Source organism: Heloderma suspectum, chromosome 7, assembly GCF_057233095.1.
Source record: "Heloderma suspectum isolate Gila_16-S chromosome 7, 16-S_ref, whole genome shotgun sequence".
NCBI classification, from domain to species: domain Eukaryota; kingdom Metazoa; phylum Chordata; class Lepidosauria; order Squamata; family Helodermatidae; genus Heloderma; species Heloderma suspectum.
The window spans coordinates 85,011,166-85,036,255 of record NC_139464.1 but is presented as its reverse complement, the minus strand read 5'-3'; the positions used below and the strand labels follow the sequence as shown (position 1 = coordinate 85,036,255).

General features: G+C 40.6%; 1 protein-coding gene across 1 annotated transcript in view; it reads right to left on the bottom strand.

Moving 5' to 3' along the window:
* The window catches only part of CFTR (CF transmembrane conductance regulator), a 139,398-nt gene that overhangs the window by 88,754 nt on the left and 25,554 nt on the right, over positions 1-25,090 (bottom strand). The window contains exon 3 of the mRNA XM_084811822.1: positions 17,435-17,543. Within this exon, the coding sequence (XP_084667948.1) occupies positions 17,435-17,543 (109 nt within the window). The remainder of the gene's footprint in view (positions 1-17,434; positions 17,544-25,090) is intronic.

Sequence of the window (25,090 nt, the reverse complement as noted above, 5' to 3'; positions counted from 1 at the left end):
TCAGGCACTAGTTCTTAGTTACAAAGTTCTTAGAATGAACAGCTAGAGTATCATTGACCATTGTCAATGGTGTCCAAGACTGGGCTCATCAGCCTAGGTTGTCATAAAGCTGTTACAGACTATCTTCTCCCTACATGTGGTTGGGAAGCAAGATGTTGCTTGTCCTTCATCTCAGCCTGATTAACATCCATGTGTGGTCATATCATTTGCATAGGGCCTATGCAAGTAAAATTCAACACATTTTATTCCACACACTGATATTCCACACACAATCCAGGACTCAACTGTTCAATTTGAGCCTGCGCACATTGGATTTTATGCACAAATACTAATAAGCACGCATGAATGTGCAATAGTCTCAGAGGTGGATGGGACTGATTATCTGGTGGATGGTGCAAGATGAAATGTTCTTACTCTCTACCACAAGTAAAGAGAAGATCAGGAAGATTATTGAAATCAGCCCATACTCTTCCTCTAAAGCTTTATGGCTTCTACGGCTGATGACAGAAGCAGATCTGATCTTCAAATGACAGTTGGTTTAAACACTGGAGATGAGTTTACAATATCTTAGGTGATTTGTGGAATGCACTATCTATGTTATTATAAAGTAGTGCCTCACTCAGAAAAGGGGGAATTTCAGTTTTTATTTTAATATTATACATTTATTACTTTCTAAGTTTTCTAGAAACGTTTGACAGTGGGATTAGAAATGACAGCAATTAATTTTAAAGGCTCAGAGATTAAAAAAAAATGGAGCCATCTCGTTGCTCTTTTTATATTTTGGAGCATACAGAGCTCATGGGAACTATGTAGTAATACTGAAATGGTATGAAATGCAAATTATCTCAACAGTTTGTTTAATTAAATGTGCTAAGAATGTATATGCATTCTAGCCTCTCAACTCTGTTTCATTCTTCTCTTTATCAGATCTCTGCTTCTCCCAACACAGAGACTGTGTCAGCCTCAGGCAAAATAAATAATGCAACAAAACCTGTACAAGTATATGGTTCTCTGTACAAAGAGAGAAGTAACTCAAAGGAAACTATTTTTCCAACATGAAGGCGAAGTAACAGTTTACCAGCTTTCTGACAGTGAACCACAGTAATGTTAAAAATACAACTGTTCAAACTTCCCCAATTCTAGCTTAAAGGAGTACTTGTCCAAAAACTTCTCAGTCTCCCCATTGGGTGCATTTGAGCTAAACAAGTGGTGTGGGAAGCACTACCTTCTTCCCCCCACCCCAAAAAGGACGTACAATGAAGATGTTTCCTTTATCTTTCCTGCATATGGGCTGCTTCTCTCTCTCTCTCCCTATGCAAACTGAAATGGGCACAGCATCAAGACAAGCATCAAGCTAAACATATGGCTTGTGGGGTTTGGGTAGGGCTGGATTAACCATTAGACTAGTAAGGCTATAGTTTTAGGTTCTCATCATTTTTAAGACCCTCTATTTTCTAGCTCAGCCAAGAACCTCACTTGCTGACCTTGGGCAGGTCGCTCTCTGCCTTATCTTCCTCATATGGTTGTTGTTATGAAGAAAGGGGTGGGTGGGGAATCCCTGTATGTATGCTACCTTGAGCCCCTTGGATAAATGTCATAAGGACATTTTTAAAAGGTGGGGGAGGCAGCCTTCATACATTGTTAACTGTGCGAAGAGTAATCAGTATACACTGTCAGTTGGCAGCTATCATGCTTGAAAGAAAGTCATCAACAGAACTGATACCCAAATTGAAAACCAATTTTTGTAAGGTCATGCTTATTGGAATAATGTTCTCAGATGTGTAGCTGAAATCATAGTTTTTCTTCCAGAGTGTGGTCTGCCATTCCATGGCTCAGATGAGATTACTGGATTGAAACAGCATGGCAATTATCTTGGAGTTCTGGAGCTCAGCACATCAATCAGCATAGAACTTGGTGAAAAGGGCATACATCATATCTATCAAAGATAATCAATTCAGTTCATTGCACTACTTGCAAAGAAGTCCCTATTCACCATTGCTGATGAGATCAAGGAACCAGGGTATTTTTCAGTGTCTGTCAAATCAAAATGAGATGTATCATATGTACTGTAGATCAGCTGACTGTAATTTTGCATTATATGCTACACAATGATCCAACTGAATGTATCATGGCCTTCATATGCATCAGTAGCCACAGAGGGAAGAAACTTGCCTTCTACCTACTCAATTTTCTCACCAAAAATGGGAGTCTTTGTCATAGCTGAAAATGTGATAATTCCACCAGTGTGGATGGTATATGTTTAGGGATATAGGCAAAGATAAAAGAGCACAATGCTTTGGTTGATTACATACCATGTGTTGCACCCTCATTCAGCTTTGTTGGATAATCTTCCATAGATCGTTGAATTAAAACAGTTTCATTTTTTGGATTTGTCCAAGAATGACACATATTTTTCTCTGCATCAACCAGTTGGATGATTCTTAAAGATCCTCTACCAACTGGATGCTTAATGCCCAAATCCCTCTTAGGGACACGTTGGACTGCCAACGCTGAAGCTATACATGCACTTGTTCTGGGATACTGCAACCTCCTCAAAGTTCTAGAAAGAATTAAGGATGATGAATCTCAAAAACAAAAAGCAACAAAAAAATGCAAAATCATAGTGATGTAATGCACACTCTGGAGACTGATATTTTGTGTAAGGCCTGGAATGATATACTTAAATTGACCTTTCCACTAAGGAGCCTTGTAACTGTTCTTCAACAAATGTAGGGCAGTTATGATAACTACAAGACTAAAGGGGCTGCAAGTATTAGCCAAACAATGCAAAATACAGAAGGTATGTGACAAGGCAAATGCCCACATATTCAGCAACAAGGAGGCCTTCAGAGTTAATACTTTCATCACAATCCTTGACAAACTGAAGCATGCGTTAGAACATGAGATCAAGGCTGATATTGACTAAACATTCAGAGTCCTGGCACTTAGCAATACTAGGTAGGTCACTTAGTATTTCAAGTTCCCAAATCAGTGCAAGCAGAGCCAGTCTTAGGGGTAGGCGAGCTGGACAGTTGCCTGGGGTGCTGAGCTGAGGGGGGCACCAAGCTGAGCTGGGGGAGGTGCCAAGCTGAGCTCAATGGCTGTGTTTTTTTAATGTACTGTCTGCAGTGAACTAGGATGGCAAAAAGTAAGCGTCTGTAACCTTTCTTCCAAGGTTCTACAGGTTGTTTGGGTGCTAACTACAGAAATTATCTTCCTTCACTTAGCTTGAAAGTATGTTTCTTTTTCCATTTCCATGCTGATGTCATTTGCACTAGATAAAAATCAGTGGAACACAATTTTACTTTGAGGCAACATTGCCGAGTACTTAGCACTTGAAATACTGTAAACTATAAGCACTATAGAGATAATAATAAAATAAAGCTATAAAGCTATAAGAGGGCAGCTGGATACCTTTTTTATTTATAACCTTTCTTTTATTTTTTTAAAGATAAAAATAATGGATATTCTAAAATAAAGAATGCTTACCAAAAGATGGGAATTGCTACAAAACAAAACATTGTAAGTAAAACCAGTGGTGGTTCTGCTGTGTTGCATAGTTCACTGCCACTGCTGAGAATGTGGCTTTTCAAACTTTGGCTTGTGCAAACTGTAGCACAGAGGCTGAGAAAGCATGGTTTTGAACCATATCATTCTCGATGGACATCACACTTACACCAGGCCCCATAAATCTTCTGGGTACCCCTGCAAAGCTGACTATGGCGGGGGGGGGGCACCAAAGGCACTCCTCAACCAGGGCGTTGTTTATCCTAGGGCCAGCCCTGAGTGCAGATATCAAATTTCTGAGTCAGAAATTCTGAACATCTCCCAACAGATTTTACTAAAGAATTTCAGCAATTTGTTGAATCCAAATCCTTCTCAAATATGGAGAGAAAATATGATGAAAGCAAATTATCTGGATGTACTGTGTTATCATTTAATACAATCTGATAGAATGTTTCTGAAATGTTGAAATGGCATTGCAGCTGTATTTGTCATTAATGATCACTAACTGTAGCAGAGAATGTTCCGTCTAAGAAAGATTTAAAAATGTATTTCAATCCACCATGAGCACAGAGCACCTCACTGTTCTATTCCTCTTGAGCATCAAATCTTTGAATTACGATGCCATCATTCATGACTGCCACCACCAAAGCCAGGAAAAGAAAGAAAAATATTTGAAGACATGAGTGATGTGAATGAATTAAGTTTGAAGGTTTTCTCTTTGATTTTAATACATTTGTTTGATTTTTTTATTTGATTTTTTTTCTTTTGGACAATATGTAGCACATAGGCCCCTCACACCCCTTCATGGATCGCTGCCATGTTGTGCTGAAGGGGCTTGCGTAACTCAGTGAACCCATAAGCTATGCCGGGCAGGGCCACCCAAAATGGACAGGTCATGGTGGAGAGTTCTGACAAAATGTGGTCCACTGGAGAAGGAAATGGCAACCCACTCCAGGATTCTTGCCAAGAAAACCCCATGGAACGTATCACAAGGCTAAAAGAGATGACACTGGAAGATGAGCCCCTCAGGTCGGACGGTGTCCAATATACCACTGGGGAAGAGCAGAGGGAATTTCCAAGTAGTGCCAGAAAGAGTGAAGCGGCTGGGCCAATGCCAAAAGGACACTCAGCTGTAGATGTGTCTGGTGGTGAAAAGAAAATCCGATGCTGTAAAGAGCAATATTGTTTAGGAACCTAGAATGTAAGATCAATGAATCAAGGTAAGCTGGAGGTGGTCAAACATGAGATGGCAAGATTGAACATCAACGTCTTGGGAATCAGCGAATTAAAATGGACAAGCATGGGCGAATTTAATTCAGGTGACCATCATATCTACTACTGTGGGCAAGAATCCCTTAGAAGAAATGGAGTAGCACTCATAGTCAATAAAAGGGTGGGAAAAGCAGTACTGGGGTACAATCTCAAAAACGATAGAATGATCTCAGTATGAATCCAAGGCAAACCATTCAACATCACAGTCATTCAAGTCTATGCCCCAACCACTGAGGCCGAAGAAGCTGAGGTTGATCAGTTCTATGAAGACCTACAACACCTTCTAGAACTAACACCAAAAAAAGATGCCCTTTTCATCATAGGGGATTGGAATGCTAAAGTAGGAAGTCAAGAAATCACCAGGATAACAGGCAAGCATGGCCTTGGTGTACAAAATGAAGCAGGACAAAGGCTAATCGAGTTTTGCCAAGAGAACACACTGATCATAGCAAACACGCTTTTCCAACAGTACAAGAGGCGACTCTACACACGGACATCACCAGATGGTCAATATCGAAATCAGATCGATTATGTCCTTTGCAGCCAAAGATGGAGAAGCTCCATACAGTCAGTAAAAACAAGACCTGGAGCTGACTGTGGTTCAGATCATGAGCTACTTGTTGCAAAATTTTGGCTTAAATGGAAGAACGTAGGGAAAACCACTAAACCATTCAAGTATGACCTAAATCATATCCCTTATGAATATACAGTGGAGGTGAGGAATACATTTTAGGGATTAGACCTGATAGACAGAGTGCCTGAAGAACTATGGACAGAGGTCTGTAACATTGTTCAGGAGGCAGCAACTCAATCCATCCCAAAGAAAAAGAAATGCAAGAAAGCCAAGTGGCTGTCTGATGAGGCTTTACAAGTAGCTGAGGAAAGAAAGGAAGCCAAAAGCAAGGGAGAAAGAGGAAGATATACCCAACTGAATGCAGAATTCCAGGGAATAGCAAGGAGAGACAAGAAGGCCTTCTTAAATTAACAATGCAAAGAAATCAAGGAAAACAATAGAATAGGAAAGACAAGAGATCTTTTCAAGAAAATCGGAGATCTCAAGGGAACATTTTGTGCAAAGCGGGCATGATAAAGGACAAAGAAGGCAGGGACCTAACAGAAGCAGATGAGATTAAGAAGGGATGGAAAGAATACACAGAAGAACTATACAGGAAAGATCTTAATGTCCCTGATAGCCATGATAGTGCAGTCTCTGAACTTGAGCCGGACATCCTAGAGAGTGAAGTCAAGTGGGCCTTAGGAAGCATTACTAACAACAAAGCTAGAGGAGATGACAGTATTCCAGCAGAGCTATTTAAAATCCTAAAAGATGATGCTGTTAAAGTGCTGCACTCAATATGCCAACGAATTTGGAACACTCCACAGTGGCCACAAGATTGGAAAAGGTCAGTTTACATTCCAATTCCAAAGAAGGGCAATGCCAAAGTGTGTTCAAACTACTGTACAATTGCGCTCATTTCACATGCCAGCAAGGTTATGCTCAAAATCCAACAAGCTAGGCTTCAGCAGTATGTGAACCGAGAACTACCGGAAGTACAAGCTGGGTTCCGAAGCAGCAGAGGAAGTAGAGATCAAATAACCAACATTCGATCATTGGAGAAAGCAAGAGAATTCCAGAAAAAACATCTATTTCTGCTTCATTGACTACGCTAAAGCCTTTGATTGTGTGGATCACAACAAACTGTGGCAAATTCTTAAAGTGATGGGAGTACCAGACCACCTTACCTGTCTCCTGAGAAACCTGTACGAGGGACAAGAAACAACAGTGAGAACCGGACATGGAACAACCGATTGGTTCAAAATTGGGAAAGGAGTACGACAAGGCTGCATATTGTCACCCTGCTTATTTAACTTATATGCAGAGTACATCATGAGAAATGTCGGGTTGGATGAATCACAGGTCGGAATTAAGATTGCCGGGAGAATTATCAACAACCTCAGGTACACAGATGATTCCACCCTGATGGCAGAAAGCGAAGAGGATCTAAAGAGCTTCTTGTTGAGGGTGAAAGTGGAGAGTGCAAAAGCTGGTTTGAAACTCAACATTAAAAAAACGAAGATCATGGCATCTGGCCCCATCACTTGCTGGCATATAGAAGGGGAAGAAAAGGAAGCAGTGACAGATTTTATTTTCTTGGGCTCCAGGATCACCGCAGATGGTGACTGTAGCCATGAAATTAAAAGACGCTTGCTCCTGGGGAGGAAAGCTATGGCAAACCTAGACAGCATAGTAAGAAGCAGAGACATCACCTTCCCGACAAAGGTCCCTATCATCAAAGCTATGGTTTTCCCAGTAGTAATGTATGGCTGTGAGAGCTGGACTATAAGGAAGGCTGAGCACCGAAGAATTGATGCTTTCAAACTGTGGTGCTGGAGAAGACTCTTACGAGTTCCCTGGACTGCAAGGAGGTCAAATCAGTCAATCCTAAAGGAAATCAACCCTGAGTGCTCCTTGGAAGGACAGATACTGAAGCTGAAGCTCAAATATTTTGGCCACCTAATGCGAAAACTCCCTGGAAAAAACCCTGATGCTGGGAAAGAGTGAAAGCAAAAGGAGAAGGGGACGGCAGAGAATGAGATGGCTAGATAGCATCACCAATGCAATGAATATGAACTTGAGCACACTCCGGAAGAGAGCGGAGGACAGGAAGGCCTGGCGTGCTATGGTCCATGGGGTCACGAAGAGTGGCCAAAATATTTGACTGAACAACAACAAAGGCCCCTCACACTGTTAATCTTGGCCTGGCTACAGATGTGCTGAATGAATTACCTTGTAGTAATTGATTCTTGCCCTCAGCCTAACAGGCCAAAAGTGTGTTTGAAGATAAGAACCTCATAGGTCTATTGTACGCTTTAAATGCTATAGAAGACAGGACCTATGGAAGAACAAAACTTTCATAAAATAGACACACTGCAAGGAGAAATGTTTGTCTCTCCTGGCAACCTTTTTAACCACTACCATTTTTGAGAATCTTTGAAGAAAAAGGAGTTTTAAGAGTTTCAACAAGACCTGTCAGGTCAGATCATGAGTGCCTTTGTCTTCTGTCCTTTAAATGACCTGAGGTCAACATTATGAATCCATTTCTCATTATTATGTGTAATCACGTCCTAATAGGACAATTGTTGGAGTTACTATTCATGCAGTGTTTTCAGAAATGATCTAAAACTTACACACTGAATCATATAGCTCCTGTTTTAAGTAGTCATATAATTGTACATGATTACATATAATTTTACAAAAGGACAACACAACAGACCTGTGTTTGACCAACACAGCAATGTTTTGAGTACACAAGGAGTAATATTTATAAAAGAACAATTATAAAGGGAATTGGACAGGTGTGTTGAGTCCATACACTTCTAGGATCAAGCTCCAAAGCAAAACCATAATGAAAGGTGTTTTGTATTTTTGTGTATGTGCGTGTGAGATTCAAGGGCAAGAATAACATGGTATTTCACTAAAATCCAAAGTCTGTCAATACCTTTATTAGGACCAACCATACAGTCACAAAACAGCAAGCAAGTTTTTTGAGTTATCCATCAGGCCCTTGATCAAGCTAGCTGGTAGAAAAAGCAGGTGGTGGTGGGAAAATGAAAAAATACAAAAACCGGGCTAGATGTTATGGCAATGAGGTTTCCATTTTAGACGTGGGGGGCGGGGTCTTCATGGAGTATTACCCAGATTTTTATGGCATCGGCTTTGGTCCATCAGGGACACATGAAGCAAGATAAGCTGAGTGTACTGTACCTTTAAAATCTGATTTTCAGGGGTCACAACCTGGCAGGGGCTGCTCAACCAATGAGAGGGGCTTGTTTCCTGCCCCTGTCAAGGCTCCCCCTTGCTACTACATTATTATGAATGGAGAGCAACTAGTTCACAATTCTGAAGGCTCCCCCCGCTACTACATTATCTCCCCCCCTTTCCCTAATGTGTGCAATTTTGCCTTGAAAAGCCAAACTCCCCAATTCTTGAGTGCAGCATCTGAACGCTTCTCATGAGAGCATTCCAACCCCCCAATTTCACCGCATTCCAGCAATTTGCCGCAGTTATTGCTCCCATCCCATTTTTCCCCATGTGTACATTTTTGCCTTGAGAAGCCAAAATCCCCAATTCTTGAGAGCAGCATCTGAAGGCTCCCCCTGAACATAGCCTAGCCCCCAATTTTGCCCCATTCCACCACTCTGCTGTGGAGTTATTGCTTCCACCCCTTTCTCTCTTTCTCCTGCTCACAATGAGAAGCTCCCGTAAACCCAAAAGATCATTACTGTGAGAAAGTGGAGAACAGACTTTACATAACAACAGAGAAACTACTTTACATCAGAGACCCAACAGAACATCAAAGAAGCACAGAATCACAATAGCAATTTAAGAGCGCATCGGAGAAGTGAAAGAATGCTTTAGGACGAGTTACTAAAGTTAGTAACTTTAGTTTAACTTTAACACTTTAGTGAAATACCCTGGCTTTGAATACATAGAGATATTTTAAAGAGTCACTGTAGGGAATGAGATTTATTTCTTACTTCTGAGTAAACATGCACAGAATGGGGGGAATATTAAGATTAAAAGCAGGCTACCTAACATGAATGAGTGTCCCCACTACTGTGGTAATGTGAGGGGTCACTGCTGCACTCCTGGGGATTTTCTCCATGAGAAAAACTACTTTGGGGAAACAAGAATGAATGAGGCATCCCACCCCCCTGACCACATCACTGCCAGGTCACAGAGGCATGCCCAGGATTTAATGTCAGGGGACATGGCACACTGTGGTAAAACCTCCAGGGTGCCACTTTCAGTAAAAAAAAGTCAGAGTGAAAGGAGTTTCAGAAAATGCAGCTTTTTAAGAGGAAAGCGGCTGGTGGGCAGAGGATTGGTGACATCATCTGTCATGAAAGAACTCAGACTGCTGTAACTGCACACCAATCACTTGTGAAGATAGCCCTGCAGTCTCCTAATGGAGACTGAAGACTGAACAAGTTAAGTCACTGCTAGGTGCTACAAGTACCAGGTTACACCTAAGATTCTGGGACAAAGAAGTAATGGCTGACCCCCTTTTTTAAAAACAAAGTCCTGCTGTTACCCAGATCTGTCTCCAACCTTGGACAGAAACACACAGGTTTCTGGGTAGGCAGAGAGCAGAAGAGAGACATGACAATCTTTATATTAGCTGGAGATTAATTTTAGGTGGTGCACTAAAAAAAATAATTTGAAGCGAAACGGTGAAGTATTATTTGGTAGTTGGACAGAATGGAATCCTCAAAATGCAAAGTTCCTTTCCAGTTGGTGAAAATAAACTTCCTCTGATGTACTTTCAGCTCCAAGAATTTTCGACCGTACTATGGTATTTACAAATTATACCATTTGCACAGCACTCGGAATGCCACTCTTTGCTACTGTTTGTTGTGTATACCATACAGAGATATCAAATATGTTCTCAGATTATTGTAGCAAAGTGATTTATTGTATTTACAGGAATACTCCTAGGCATCTGACGACATACGATACAATGGGGCTTTTAATATGTTTTATCAGATCCCACTATAGTATTGCAACTCTTTTTAGCTGTTTTAAATGGCTTTTAAAATATATTGAAGATTTTATATTATAGTTTTATTACGTTGTATTTTGGGGATGCAAGTTTTGTCAACCACCAGAACTGCCCAGAGAGCTTTGATTACTGGGCAGTATAGAAATGAAATAACTGAAATGAAACATACAAGGAATAACTACGTATAATATATTGCTTTACTTACTGGCCCTAATGGTGGTGGTGGGTGGTGGAGAAATTAAGAGAACAATCCTATGGTCCTGGGGGAGCATCTTAGGGATCATAGGATTTTTTGGATTCCCTCTCCTGAGGCCATAGACGTGATATGGGGGGGGGACACTCTGAGTTCTGATCCCTCCCTCCAACCTTGCTCTCACCCCACCCCTGCTCCCACCCCACCCATAGCCACTGCGGAAAGAACTGCAGAAACTGCTTCCCAAGGTCTCATTCTATATGCAGTATCCTATGGCCTCTCCAGTCCCAGCCTCACCCCTGGCAGCATGACTCTTCTAGACAGGCTCAGAAGCCCACCTAATGGGAAAAATGAGGACAAAGAGGCAAAAATTGCCTTCTTGGCACCTTCTGCTCTGCCAGGCATGTGTTGGCAAAGCATTAGATAGTCAGAGCCCTTCAACATCACAGCATTCCTTCGAAAAGCATACAGTTGCACCCTCAAATAACATTGCTTCCAAAAAGATATATCTACAGTTTCACGGACAACTCCCTTGTTTCTCTTATGAAGAAGAATCTCCACAGTGTGAGAATGTGATCAGGCCAACGAGCTAGTGATAGCGGCCCTTAGGGTAGCTGGAACAGAGCTCTCCAGAGGACTGTTCTACCTGTCTAAACCAACAGTTGCTACAGTCAGACAGAGGTTTCTGACCAGGCTTATTCAGGCCTTCTTTGTGAAGGTACAGAGTCTGTACAGAAAAAGTCTGTTGCAACTTATAACAAGTTCCTTTGAAAACCATCAAGAAGCACCAGGTATTGTTTGTCTTTGTTCACATGACCATACCCCCTATTATAATTGTGACAGATAACGCTGTTTAGAGAACCATGGTGATTTATGTGCTGTGTACTGACAAGATGACTGATGACATAAATCCTGGTAACTGAGGAAAATATTTTACCCATGTTGTTGTATGCAGTGTGAAGAAATACAAGGAAAGTAGACAAGAAAGCGTCAGGAACTTAAATACAGCATTGTTTTAAACCTGTGTTCTGGGCCAAAGAAAGGGAACAAAAGTTAAGAAAAACAGAGATTACTTCCTGTGCCTTTGGAAATGAATGGCAGAGAACTTTCACTAATTTCAGTGCAGCAAAATCTAAGAAAAAAAACAGAACACATTTCCAGCATGAGGTTTTCCCTCTGATGTTTGTCATGGACATTGTGGCATAGCATAGCAGCATGTTGCAGAATGCTGATTCACAGTCTCACATACTGTGTTGTATTTTATATACTACAATTTCTTAAGCAAAGAAGAATGTGGCAAGTATATACATAACACATGCAGTCACAATTTTTATGGCCCCAAATTTTCATTGGAAATTAAGTTTCATACTGGACTGATCTTTCTTGCACATGCTTTCACCATGAAATGTATGCAACTATTGATAATTCCACCATGACGTTCTAAGCCAGGGTGGGCAATTCACGGTCCTCAAGATGTTTTGCCCTACAACTCCCATCATCCCTCACCATTGGTTGATGATGGGAGTTGTTAGCCAAAACATCTGGAGGGAAATAGGGTAAAACAAAGCTGGTGAACATCCAAAATGATCCAATGGAATAAAGAGATTTAAAAACATAGTCTCCAAAATAAATCCAGCAACTGGATTCACAGATCTCTGCTGGCATCTATATTTATTAAAAATGACCCCATATATTTAAACCATAAATATATGGTTTAATATAACCATATATTAAAAATGGCCCACAATCAGGGCTAAAACATTTAGGGCTACTTCTTGAAATAAAACCACATATATTTGTTCAGCATTCTGAGACTTTGTCTCTTTATTCCATTAAAACATCTGGAGGGCCACAAGTTGCCGATCTTTGTTCTAAGCTATGTAATATTTCCAACCCTTAGGTACCAATGCCACTATTATTTTTAGAGATAATACTCTGGAGATACCTCCAGAAGACAAGCATGAAGACATGGGGATTTAGTTCTTTTGATTCTTTATCAGTCCAGAAACAAAGGCCTAGATCAGAGTAAACTTTTTCCTACCATTCTCCCTATATGTGGTGGGACGGCAAAATTGTGCCTTCCCTCCTTGCCTAGTAGGTGCAGCAGTTCTGTCTCTGAGACCTCTGGATGTCCACACACATCAGCATAAGGTCTGAATATGTTCTATGCACCTAACACCAAATGCATGTAAGGCTAAATCACGTAAGGGGGTGGGGGATCCACTGTGCTATATGGGCTCAGTGAGTTAGGTTTTAGGTGCATCCCAGGCCACATGGGGATGTTCAGTGGTCTCTGGGATAGTAGGAGAAATGCATAGTGGGTGGGATGGGAAGGCTGTGATCTTGATCTCTCACTATGTGTAGAGAGTACAAGAAAATATTGTCCAATCCAGGTCAAAAACAGAGTGTGATTTGCAGGTCCAATGAAACCTAGCAAACAAAATATATATTCAAATAATGGATGCAATCCAAAGAAGATGAATCGTACTTAAATTCCATTGGTTTCAATAATACTGAACATTGTAACTATGTGTTCTGGGATACTGTTCACCTTCCATTTACTTCTTCAGATCAGAGAGTGCAGTGCAATTATTCCTTGATGTTGTTGTTGTTGTTGTTGTTCAGTCATTCAGTCGTGTCCGACTCTTCGTGACCCCATGGACCATAGCACGCCAGGCCTTCCTGTCCTCCGCTCTCTCCCGGAGTGTGCTCAAGTTCATATTCATTGCATCGGTGATGCTATCTAGCCATCTCATCCTCTGCCGTCCCCTTCTCCTTTTGCCTTCAGTCTTTCCCAGCATCAGGGTCTTTTCCAGAGAGTTTTCTCTTCGCATTAGGTGGCCAAAATATTGGAGCTTCAGTTTCAGTATCTGTCCTTCCAATGCGCACTCAGGGTTGATTTCCTTTAGTATGGACTGATTTGACCTCCTTGCAGTCCAGGGGACTCATAAGAGTCTTCTCCAGCACCACAGTTCGAAAGCATCAATTCTTCGGCGCTCAGCCTTCCTTATAGTCCAGCTCTCACAGCCATACATTACTACTGGGAAAACCATAGCTTTGATTAGATGGACCTTTGTCGGCAAGGTGATGTCTCTCCTTCTTACTATGCTGTCTAGGTTGGCCATAGCTTTCCTCCCAAGGAGCAAGCATCTTTTAATTTCATGGCTACAGTCACCGTCTGCGGTGATCTTGGAGGCCAAGAAAATAAAATCTGTCACTGCTTCCATTTCTTCCCCTTCTATATGCCAGGAAGTAATGGGGCCAGATGCCATGATCTTAGTTTTTTTAATGTTGAGTTTCAAACCAGCTTTTGCACTCTCCTCTTTCACCCTCAACAAGAGGCTCTTGAGATCCTCTTCACTTTCTGCCATTAGGGTGGTATCATCTGCATATCGGAGGTTGTTGATAATTCTCCCAGCAATCTTAATTCCGACCTCTGATTCATCCAACCCGGCATTTCTCATGATGTACTCTGCATATAAGTTAAATAAGCAGGGTGACAATATGCAGCCTTGTCGTACTCCTTTCCCAATTTTGAACCAATCGGTTGTTCCATGTCTGGTTCTTACTGTTGCTTCTTGACCCTCATACAGGTTTCTCGGGAGACAGGTAAGGTGGTCTGGTACTCCCATCACTTTAAGAATTTGCCACAGTTTGTTGTGATCCACACAATCAAAGGCTTTAGCGTAGTCAATGAAGCAGAAATAGACGTTTTTCTGGAATTCTCTTGCTTTCTCCATGATGCAGCGAATGTTGGCGATTTGATCTCTAGTTCCTCTGCCTCTTCGAAACCCAGCTTGTACTTCCAGTAGTTCTCGGTTCGCATACTGCTGAAGCCTAGCTTGTAGGATTTTGAGCATTACCTTGCTGGCATGTGAAATGAGCGCAATTGTGCGGTAGTTTGAACACTCTTTGGCGTTGCCCTTCTTTGGAATTGGAATGTAAACTGACCTTTTCCAGTCTTGCGGCCATTGTTGAGTGTTCCAAATTTGTTGGCATATTGAATGCAGCACTTTAACAGCATCATCTTTTAGGATTTTAAATAGCTCAGCTGGAATACTGTCATCTCCACTAGCTTTGTTGTTAGTAATGCTTCCTAAGGCCCACTTGACTTCACTTTCTAGGATGTCCGGCTCAAGTTCAGTGACCGCACTATCATGGCTATCAGGGACATTCAGATCTTTCCTGTATAGTTCTTCGGTGTATTCTTTCCACCTCTTCTTAATCTCATCTGCTTCTGTTAGGTCCCTGCCTTCTTTGTCCTTTATCATGCCAGTCTTTGCACAAAACGTTCCCTTGAGATCTCCAATTTTCTTGAAGAGATCTCTAGTCTTTCCCATTCTGTTGTTTTCCTCGATTTCTTTGCATTGTTCATTTAAGAAGGCCTTCTTGTCTCTCCTTGCTATTCTCTGGAACTCTGCATTCAGTTGGATATATCTTCCCCTTTCTCCCTTGCTTTTCGCTTCCCTTCTTTCCTCAGCTACTTGTAAAGCCTCATCAGACAGCCACTTGGCTTTCTTGCATTTCTTTTTCTTTGGGATGGATTGAGTTGCTGCCTCCTGAACAATGTTACGGACCTCCGTCCATAGTCCCTCAGGCACTCTGTCTATCAGGTCTAATCCCTGAAATCTATTCCTCACCTCCACTGTGTATTCATAAGGGATATGATTTAGGTCATACCTGAATGGTTTAGTGGTTTTCCCTACGTTCTTCAATTGAAGCCGAAATTTTGCAACAAGAAGCTCATGATCTGAGCTACAGTCAGCTCCAGGTCTTGTTTTTACTGACTGTATGGAGCTTCTCCATCTTTGGCTGCAAAGGACATAATAGATCTGATTTCAATATTGACCATCTGGTGATGTCCATGTGTAGAGTCGTCTCTTGTGCTGTTGGAAAAGAGTGTTTGCTATGATCAGCATGTTCTCTTGGCAAAACTCGATTAGCCTTTGTCCTGCTTCATTTTGTACACCAAAGCCATGCTTGCCTGTTATCCTGGTGATTTCTTGACTTCCTACTTTAGCATTCCAATCCCCTATGATGAAGAGGACATCTTTTTTTGGTGTTAGTTCTAGAAGGTGTTGTAGGTCTTCATAGAAACGATCAACCTCAGCTTCTTCGGCCTCAGTGGTTGGGGCATAGACTTGAATGACTGTGATGTTGAATGGTTTGCCTTGGATTCATACCGAGATCATTCTATCGTTTTTAAGATTGTACCCCAGTACTGCTTTTCCCACCCTTTTGTTGACTATGAGTGCTACTCCATTTCTTCTAAGGGATTCTTGCCCATAATAGTAGATACGATGGTCACCTGAATTAAATTCGCCCATGCCTGTCCATTTTAGTTCGCTGATTCCCAAGATGTCGATGTTCAATCTTGCCATCTCATGTTTGACCACCTCCAACTTACCTTGATTCATTGATCTGACATTCCAGGTTCCTAAACAATATTGTTCTTTACAGCATCGGATTTTCTTTTCACCGCCAGACACATCCACAGCTGAGTGTCCTTTCGGCTTTGGCCCAGCTGCTTCACTCTTTCTGGCACTACTTGGAAATACCCTCTGCTCTTCCCCAGTAGTATATTGGACACCTTCCAACCTGAGGGGCTCATCTTCCGGTGTCATCTCTTTTAGCCTTGTGTTACGTTCCATGGGGTTTTCTTGGCAAGAATCCTGGAGTGGGTTGCCATTTCCTTCTCCAGTGGACCACATTTTGTCAGAACTCTCTGCCATGACCTGTCCATCTTGGGTGGCCCTGCACGGCATAGCTTATGGCTTCACTGAGTTACACAAGCCCCTTCGCCACAACAAGGCAGTGATCCATGAAGGGGATTCCTTGATGTGCAATAGGCTATATTTTGAATAGGGACTCTTAGAAGACCTGAGCTGTAATGTCCAGTGTATGTGTTAACCGTCCATCTTCATTCTTTGGATCTCAACTGTTTTTTCTGTAATTATACTCCAGTGGCAATATTGTACAATTGTGCAATTCTCAGGACTCCACCTTCTGTCTTAGGTTAGGTTAGAACATTTCTGGAAAATATAGATTTTAAGGGTGCAGCCTTGAGGGTTGGACTCGATGGTCTTATAGGCCCTTTCCAACCCTACTATTCTATGAATCCTATGCGTGTTTAGATGGGAAAAATGTTTTACGATTCCCGGCATCCCTCCAGCTAGCTATGCTGGGGCATGCTGGGAATGCAATACATAGGATTGCACCCTAAATGTCTAAAAACATGTGCTATTTACTGAATGGCTGCACTCCACTTATTTTAGTATTTTATAAGACAGGATTGGGAACCTGTAGACCTCCGGGTGATATTGGACTACAATTCCCATCTTCCCTGATTACTGGCCATACTGTCTGGGGTTGGGAACATCTTGAAGGCCACAGATTCCTCCCTACCCCCCACTCTATAAGAGTTCAGCTTAAACATGTTAAATTAGGTTTTATATTTCTTACTAGCATGAACATTAACTTTCTGGTTTGGCTCTTATTTATTTATTTATTTATTTATTTATTTATTTCATTTCTATACCACCCAATAGCTGAAGCTCTCTGGGCGGTTCACAAAAATTAATTAACTCTTCAGTGAGAAGAGTGACAGACTTAATTGTCTAATTACCACTGTTTTCCATGCCTACTGTGAATACAGAGGTGAGCAATAGTTCTGTTATTCTTATTTAGGAAATGCATACTAATATGCAGGTATGTTTTAATAGGGTAAGATATAGATTTAGACATTTTACTGTATTGACTCCAATTTAATCAACAATGATTCCTGTAAGATTAAAACAATGAAACTCAAAACAATTGTTGCCTCACTGGAATTTCCAAGTCATATGATAAAATGATATAATAATGCAATAAGTTAAATGAACTTAGAGGAAAATCTTACCCCTAAATATAGTATTATTCCATAGAACACAAATTTCCAGAAAAAACACCGTCTAAGAGCATTGATGAGTCTAGGTTTTTTCTTTGAAGCCAACTCTCTGTCCCATTCTCTGAGGGGAGAAAAAGATCATTAAGTTGTATGACCAAATTCACTGTTCCGTGGCTCTAGCATAGTTCAGTTCACTCAAGTATATCCAAGGAGATTTAGCTAAGGTGACTAATGAAATAAAGACCCCAAAGTTCTGATCCTCAATGACATGACAGCGCAATAAAAGTTCAAGTGTAGTTCAGCCACATATTTGGCAGATTTAAATACCTAGTTATATATCATTCTGCAGGGAGTTAATTCATTAAAAAGGTCACACTGTATGTTTTAAAGAAACCTGTTGTACTTCTTAAGACCAATACACAAATAATAGTCAAATAAAGGTTTTGGACCTCCTCCAGTCCCAAGAGAGCAAAATACAAAGACAGACTATTCTAAAGTATTCTATTTTGTGACTTTTTCAATGTGCTGAATATAAAGCATGTCAGCTACCACTGAAAAGACTTTTTGATAGTATAATTTAACAACCCAGTAGCCAGGAGAAATGCCAAACCAGATTTAACATATAAAAAGCATTATCTCATTACTTTGAAACATTTAAAAATGTATTATGAAGCACACGTCATACTTTATTTATGTAGCATATTTTTTTAAAATGATGCATGATATACAGTAGCTGTTGTCTGCAAACAGGGACACCATGAAGATCATATCACCAAAATAAATTGAAGTTATATGTCCTTCCTGTGGATGAAACACGTTTATCCATTTTTGTCTAGTATAAGTAACTCTCTTTAGTATAGTAAGAGAGTTTGAGACCCAACAACCCAACGCCTACTTCAATCCAGTACCCAAAATCTCAGCAGCACACAGCCATCTAGCTATGCTCCTAGCTGCCTTCATCAACCATGGCATCTTTCTGGACCATCTATCTGGGCTGGGCTTGAAAGGCATGATGTTACAGTGGTTTCAGTCCTTCCTGGAGGATCAATCCCAGAAGACTATTGCTTGGAGACTATTGCTTTGCCCCCTGGCCATTGGCTATGGGTTACTGGAAGGTTTTATCCTTCTAGCACCCCTATACTTTTTAATATTTACATCAAAGCACTGGGGAATCATTTGGAGGTTTGGGCTGAGAAATAATCAATATCCAGATGACACTCAGCTCTACCTATCATTTCCATCTACTCATCTTAGGAAAACTATGGAACTCATAAAATGGTATCTGGAAACAGTTTGGGGATGGATGAAAGCAAACCAGCTGCAACTTAATCTAGACAAGATAGGAACTTCGCTTCAGGACTCCATGTTCTAGTGACATCCACCAGATACATAGGGAAATGCGTTGGGACTACACTGGATGGAGGCTTGCAACCTGTTCTAGACAAGGTTGTACTCCCCTTGAAGGACCAAGTATTAAGTTTGGGATTTCTTCTAAGCCCTATTCAGTCATTCAAAAAGGGGTTAAAATCAACACCCAAGGGGAGGGAGTGCTCCAGCCCAACCCCTCTCCTTCATTGTGTTCATTGCCCTCTATTCATGGACAGTGACTGTCTGAACAGAAGAGCCTCCTCTATCCATGGGGGCTCTCCATGCTATTGAGAACCCTGATTTTCCAGCATCTCCACTTCAGACAGTTGCCCTCCATGAGCAGAGGGTGATGAACACAATGAGGGAGACAGGCAGGGCTGGACCACTCCCTCCCCTTGCATGTTGATTTTAAACCCCTTTTTAATGACTGAATAGGGCTCTAAAGTCCTTGCTAACTGAGGAAGCTCAAGTGTCAACAGTGGCTAGGAGTGCTTCTTCTTGTTCTTTTAAGTAAACTGGCCAGAGAGCTTTGGCTATTGGGCAATACAGAAATGTAAATAACAACCACAGCCAGCTTAGGCTGCTACACCAGCGGTGACTCTATCTGGAGAAGACGGGCCTTGCTTCAGCAATCCATGTTCTACTGACATCCAGGCTAGATTACTGTAATACAGACTATATGAGGCTGCCTTTAAAGATGGTTTGAAACTTCAGTGGGTACAAAATACAGCCACTTGAGTACTGTTAGGTACTAGGTGGCTGGAACATGTGACACCTATATTATACCAGCTGGACTGGCTGCCAGTGTGTTTCCAAGTCCAATTTAAAATGTTAGTACTGGTCTTTAAAGCTCTAAATGGTTTGGCTCCAGTTACTTGAAGGGCTGCCTTCACTCATACCAACCTGCCACACTCAGTTGAACTACAGGATTCGCTACCACAAGATGTAGTGATGGCCACCAACTTGGATAGCTTTAAAAGAGGGTTAGACAAATTCCTGGAGAAGGCTATCGATGGCTGCTAGGCTTCATGGCTATGTTGCTGAGGAACATGAGCAGGAGGGTGGTGTTCCACATGTGTCCTGTTTGTTGGTTTCCTGGGGGCAGCTGGTTGGCCACTTTGTGAACAGAATGCTGGACTAGATGGACCCTTGGTCTGATCCAGCATGGCTCTACTTATGTTCATGGCTCTTCTTACTCTGAGATCAACATGGGAGGCCCTGCTTGTGTGCCTGCCTGTAAAAGCAATAAGGTGGACTGGCATAATACCTTCACCACAGCGGCTCCCCATTTGTGGAACTCTGTTTCAACTGATGTCTGCCAGGCTGTAAAATCTTGTTTATTTACCTTGGCCTATAACTGACTCTGGACTTTATTGGGTGCCATCGTGTATATGGTGTTATCTGGTTTTAGTTGTTAATGTTGATTTTATTATTGTAATACTATTGTTTTTATCAATGTTTTGCTGTGGTTTTAAATTTACTACACTGTCTTGGGATAGTTTTCCCTTAAAAGTCACGTATAAGTCTTTTAAATAAATAATAAAAATTAATAAATATAATCACTGACAGGTCCCCTGTCCCTATGACCCCAGCCAACCCATTCTTCAATACTGGCCCATGCCTGGCACCATAGGGTGGCCACTTATCTTTTTTGTCCACCAAAAAAGAGGACAAAAGAGGACACTGATTTGCATAACATTTGCATATGCATCTATACATATGCAAATTTAGAAATTATTATTATCATTTAAATAGAAATACAAAACCTATCACCATGCTGTGGAAGATTGTGACCAGGTGACCTGTGTGCCTGCCTGTTCAATCTGTTTTTCAGGTGCTGACTGTTGCTGGGCAAGCATTCTTATGGTTCATTATCTTTAAACTGGAATTGGACAGGACAGCCCTTCAAATAGAGGACAATGTTCTGGCAGCCGTTCAAACATAGGACAGTCCTCTGTAAAAGAGGACATCTGGCTACCCTCTTTCTTCCCCTACTACCATTGAAACCACTGGGCCTATGAAGCCACACTTCTTCCCCTGCTATGTCATGAAGCCTCTGCCACAATCCTCAGTCTTCCCCCCTTTTTTTAGCTGTTAGCTTCTCCTCCTCCTTTCCTTATTAGTAAGACATAGAATTGAGGAAATATGCATTTGTCCTACATATTCTTTTTTGTTCTACGTATTTGTGAGGGGAGAGATTCTTTCCATATACTAGCTGTGGCAAAACAGCAAGGAGGTGTTAGGCCAGGCAACAAATAAACTGAGAGTCAATGATGCAAAATGTAGCTGCAGGGGTGTTAATTGGTTCAGCCGTGTGAAACCATATAACTCTGCTCCTTAAAGAGTTGCACTGACTGCCTCTCTTGTCACCGAGCCAAATTCAAGTTGCTGGTTTTGACATGCTGTTCCTAAATGGATTAGGACCTGGCTAGCTAAAGGAGTGCCTCTCCCTGTATCTTACCCATAAACTGAGATCTTCTGGGGAGGCCTTTTTGGTTATCAACTAACAAAATCTGGACCAGAACTCATAATAGTGTTATTATTCGCCTTCTCAGTGGTGACACCCCAGCTGTAAAATAATTAGACTGGTGCCAACACTGGTCAGCTTTCAGCACCAGGTGAAAACAATTATTTTTCTGACAGGACTTTTGTTTGTATGTGTCTGTGTATTACAGCAAGATAGCTGCTGGTGGCATAAATTGAATTTTTGATACTGAACAGTTGTTATGCATTTTTTAAGTTTTCTTGGTTTTAATCACATATTGTATATTGTGACCTATCCTAGGATTGTTTTGTGATGAAGGGTAGGATATAAAATGTATCAATCAATCGGTCAATCAGATATTGCCTTGACCTTGACCATGGGATATAAATTAATAAAAAGGACATTTAGTTCTTGCTTGAAGATACCTAAATCTAAGGAGTACTGTTACATTTACTATTCATATATACATAATTCTTATTCCAGGAAGGATATTATATCCTGTTCTCACAATCTGGGAGAAATTAGCTTTGCCATTATTAGGGATATAGGGATATACATTATTTCAAATCAGAATGTTTTCATACTTAAATTATCTTCTGTTACAAGACAAACGGTTAAAGCAAGAATTGTAAGTGATACAAATGATTATTTTTTAAAATAGTACAGGTACAATATTCAATTTGGCTTTCAAAAGTTGGATAAGGGCTGCAATAACTAATGCTTCATCTCACACGTATAACAGAATCTAGAAAAAAATCAGTTAATAAAACAGGTGATATAGAAATGATATATGAAGTAGATCATTTGATCTCCATATATTATCAGTCATTACTGGCCAGAAGAAACTGAACATAATGGATACTTATAAGACTGAAATAAATATATTTTGAGACAAGAGCCAATCAGCTAGGGGAAAAAGAAAAATCTTTCCAGTGTAGAAACCTATAGAGTAATCTGTTAATAGAACAGAGAGTATAAGACAGATTTTCCCCCCAGTGCTACACACAATTATGTTTAATTGATAATCGTCAGTATAATGGATTGTTTCTTTCTTAAATATTTACAGATCCTTAAGATTTCATCAGAAAATAAGCTAAAACTAAACATCCCTATTTCTCCTCAGGAAGTAGTAAATCAGATTAAGTTCCTAAGAAACATAAAGCAACAGGGTTGGATGGCTTTATGACTGAGATATATCAAGTTTTGGGGTCATGCTCTGCCACCAGTTTTGGCAGACTGTTTAATTACTGTATGGAAAACCAAATAATGCCAACATTTTGAAATGAAGCCAAGGTAATTTTGATAATGAAAGATGGTAAAGACCTGGCCAAGTTGGAGTCTTATCCCATATCTTTATTGAATAACATAAACAGGTTGCTATATATCGATCTGATTTTATCAAGGGTAGGAATCTGGTGAATGATATCCGAAGTATGACTGATATTATAGGTTATGTTAAGATTACTAACACTGAAGTCCTATTATTTTGAGATGCTGCTAAAGTTTTTGACTGAATAGAATGGTCTTATTTATTTATTACATTTCTATACTGCCCAATAGCCAAAGCTCTCTGGGAGATTTACAAAGTCTTATATAATGATATTTAGGCTTTTGGAATAATTTAATATAAGGATAAGGTTTAGAGCATGGATTCAAAGGAGGAGGAGCCTGCTAGACCAGCAGTCCAAGTCACCAAAATGCTGAACCATGGACCCAATATTGAGCCTGTCTCAGAGTGTATCAGCCAAGAGCTCCTTGTTCCAGAGTTCCCAAAGATGATGAAACCCCAGAAAGAGCACCACAGAGCTGGATTCCCCTGACGAAACAACCCCTTTACACCAGGGGCCTCATGATTTCCAGGGCATGCTCACCAGTGCAGGCAATGCATAATACAGGCGCTGACTGAGAGATGATGAACTGCTAGGATCTATTTAAGGTTCTCAAGGAAGGGAGTGGAGCTTGGGCTGAGTTATCTGGTCAAGAGGGATAAAAGGCCACCGTTGAAGTCAAGAGCTCCTTAGAGCCACTTGTCTGCTTGAAGCTATTTAAGGTCCTGCAACTCTAGCCTAGTCCTATTTGCCCTCTGACTAAGTCAGCCTCAGGCATCCATTTTGCCCCATGGAGTCCTGCTTGTGGTCAGGACAAGACAATATTCAGGTTCCATGGAATAAGTAATATTAAACCCTGAAATGACCCACCCTCATGTCACTATCCTGAGAGAAAAGACAGGGCTATCCATGATGACTTATATTTTATTATTTTCACCTGCTTTTCATTTGACAAGGCTCTTAGAGTGGCTTACATAAAATATAGTAACAGACACAATAAGCCCTATCTTCAAGTTTACAATCTAAAAGCAATATTATTTGCATTAATCAAAATCATTAGAAGAAATTAGATTAAATCAGTATATTACAAGTTAAATATCAGTATATGCCGATATTGTCCAACCTTTGGATTCCTTAACTGATTGATATTATATTCCCCACTATCTGGCTATAAAGCAAATTTTTTTTAGAATTACTGGAATTAAATTTATCCCAGAATAACTTTGGTTTGTTTCTTCAGGTGCATCAGTCAAATTCCTGGGTATAACACTGAATGATCTATCTAAACAGTTTAAGCTGAGTTATTGTTTCACTGTACACAGGGGTGAGCAAATTGTGGCCCTCCAAAATGTTTTGGCCTGCAAATTCCATCATCGCCCAACATTGGCTATGCTGGCTAGGAGTCGTGAAGGATTTAGAAAGACAGTCAACTGAAACTCTCTTGTTTTGCTAAGACAACTGTTTAACAAACAAACAAAATGTTTTTGTTTGGCATTAATTGCTCTCCAGTTGCTGGTTGACTGTTAAAACTGTTTAAAAATTGGAAGAAAATGTTGAGTCACTTTGGATGGGCTAGAAAGTATTCTAGTATAAAATTATCCACTATGCAGAAATCTTATTTTTAAAGAGGGCCTTGCACTCCCAATTTTAATATAGCATTATGAAGCTGCACAAATCTATTGGCTTAAATGAAGGATCTCTCAGGAAATAGCTAGTGTGTGTTTTTAATGGGAAATGCTTCAATTTCATATCTTTAGAACTTGGGGTTGATACAACAGATGTGAGTCTATTGGGACAGAAGTGAGTACTAAGTCAGATTTTTAGTTTCTTAGAAAGTATAGAAGAATAAACGGAGTCCATATTTCATTCATCAAACATATTTTTTGTGAAATTACACAAGAGGGCATCTCCATATTACTGTTTTCAAGTTAGACATTTTATACTTGAAGAACTTAAAAACAGAGGTTATTTAAGAACTCTACCGCTTTGTGAGGGTATGTGAGGGAAAAATAAGACAAAGGATACAATTTTCATAGTGACAAAGGATGTTAGCTAATCTGAAAATTAGGAGAGTAATATAAAGCAATATGAGCAAGATACTCAGGAAGTTATATATCAGAGGCTCTGGGGAAAGATTTATAATTCAGTCTCATGATTTTCATTATGTTCCTGTCTAAGTGAAACCCAATATAAATTGATGTTTCAGTGATACATTATAAATATAAGAGTAAATATGTAAAGATCTATGCTGTTCTGTTTTTTAATGTCCGTAGATGAGGAGTGCACTGGCTCAGGCCTGTAGGAATTACTACAGACATAAAGAGTTGTTTGTTTTTACCACAGTATAGGACTGTTCGCACAACACAACAGCCCACCATACGAACTGTGGCACATATAGGACATGTGTGGCTGTGATTTTGAATATGCAACCCTCATTTGGGGATTGTTGTGTCATGCAAACCTGGCAAGCATGGGTTATGCAACAGT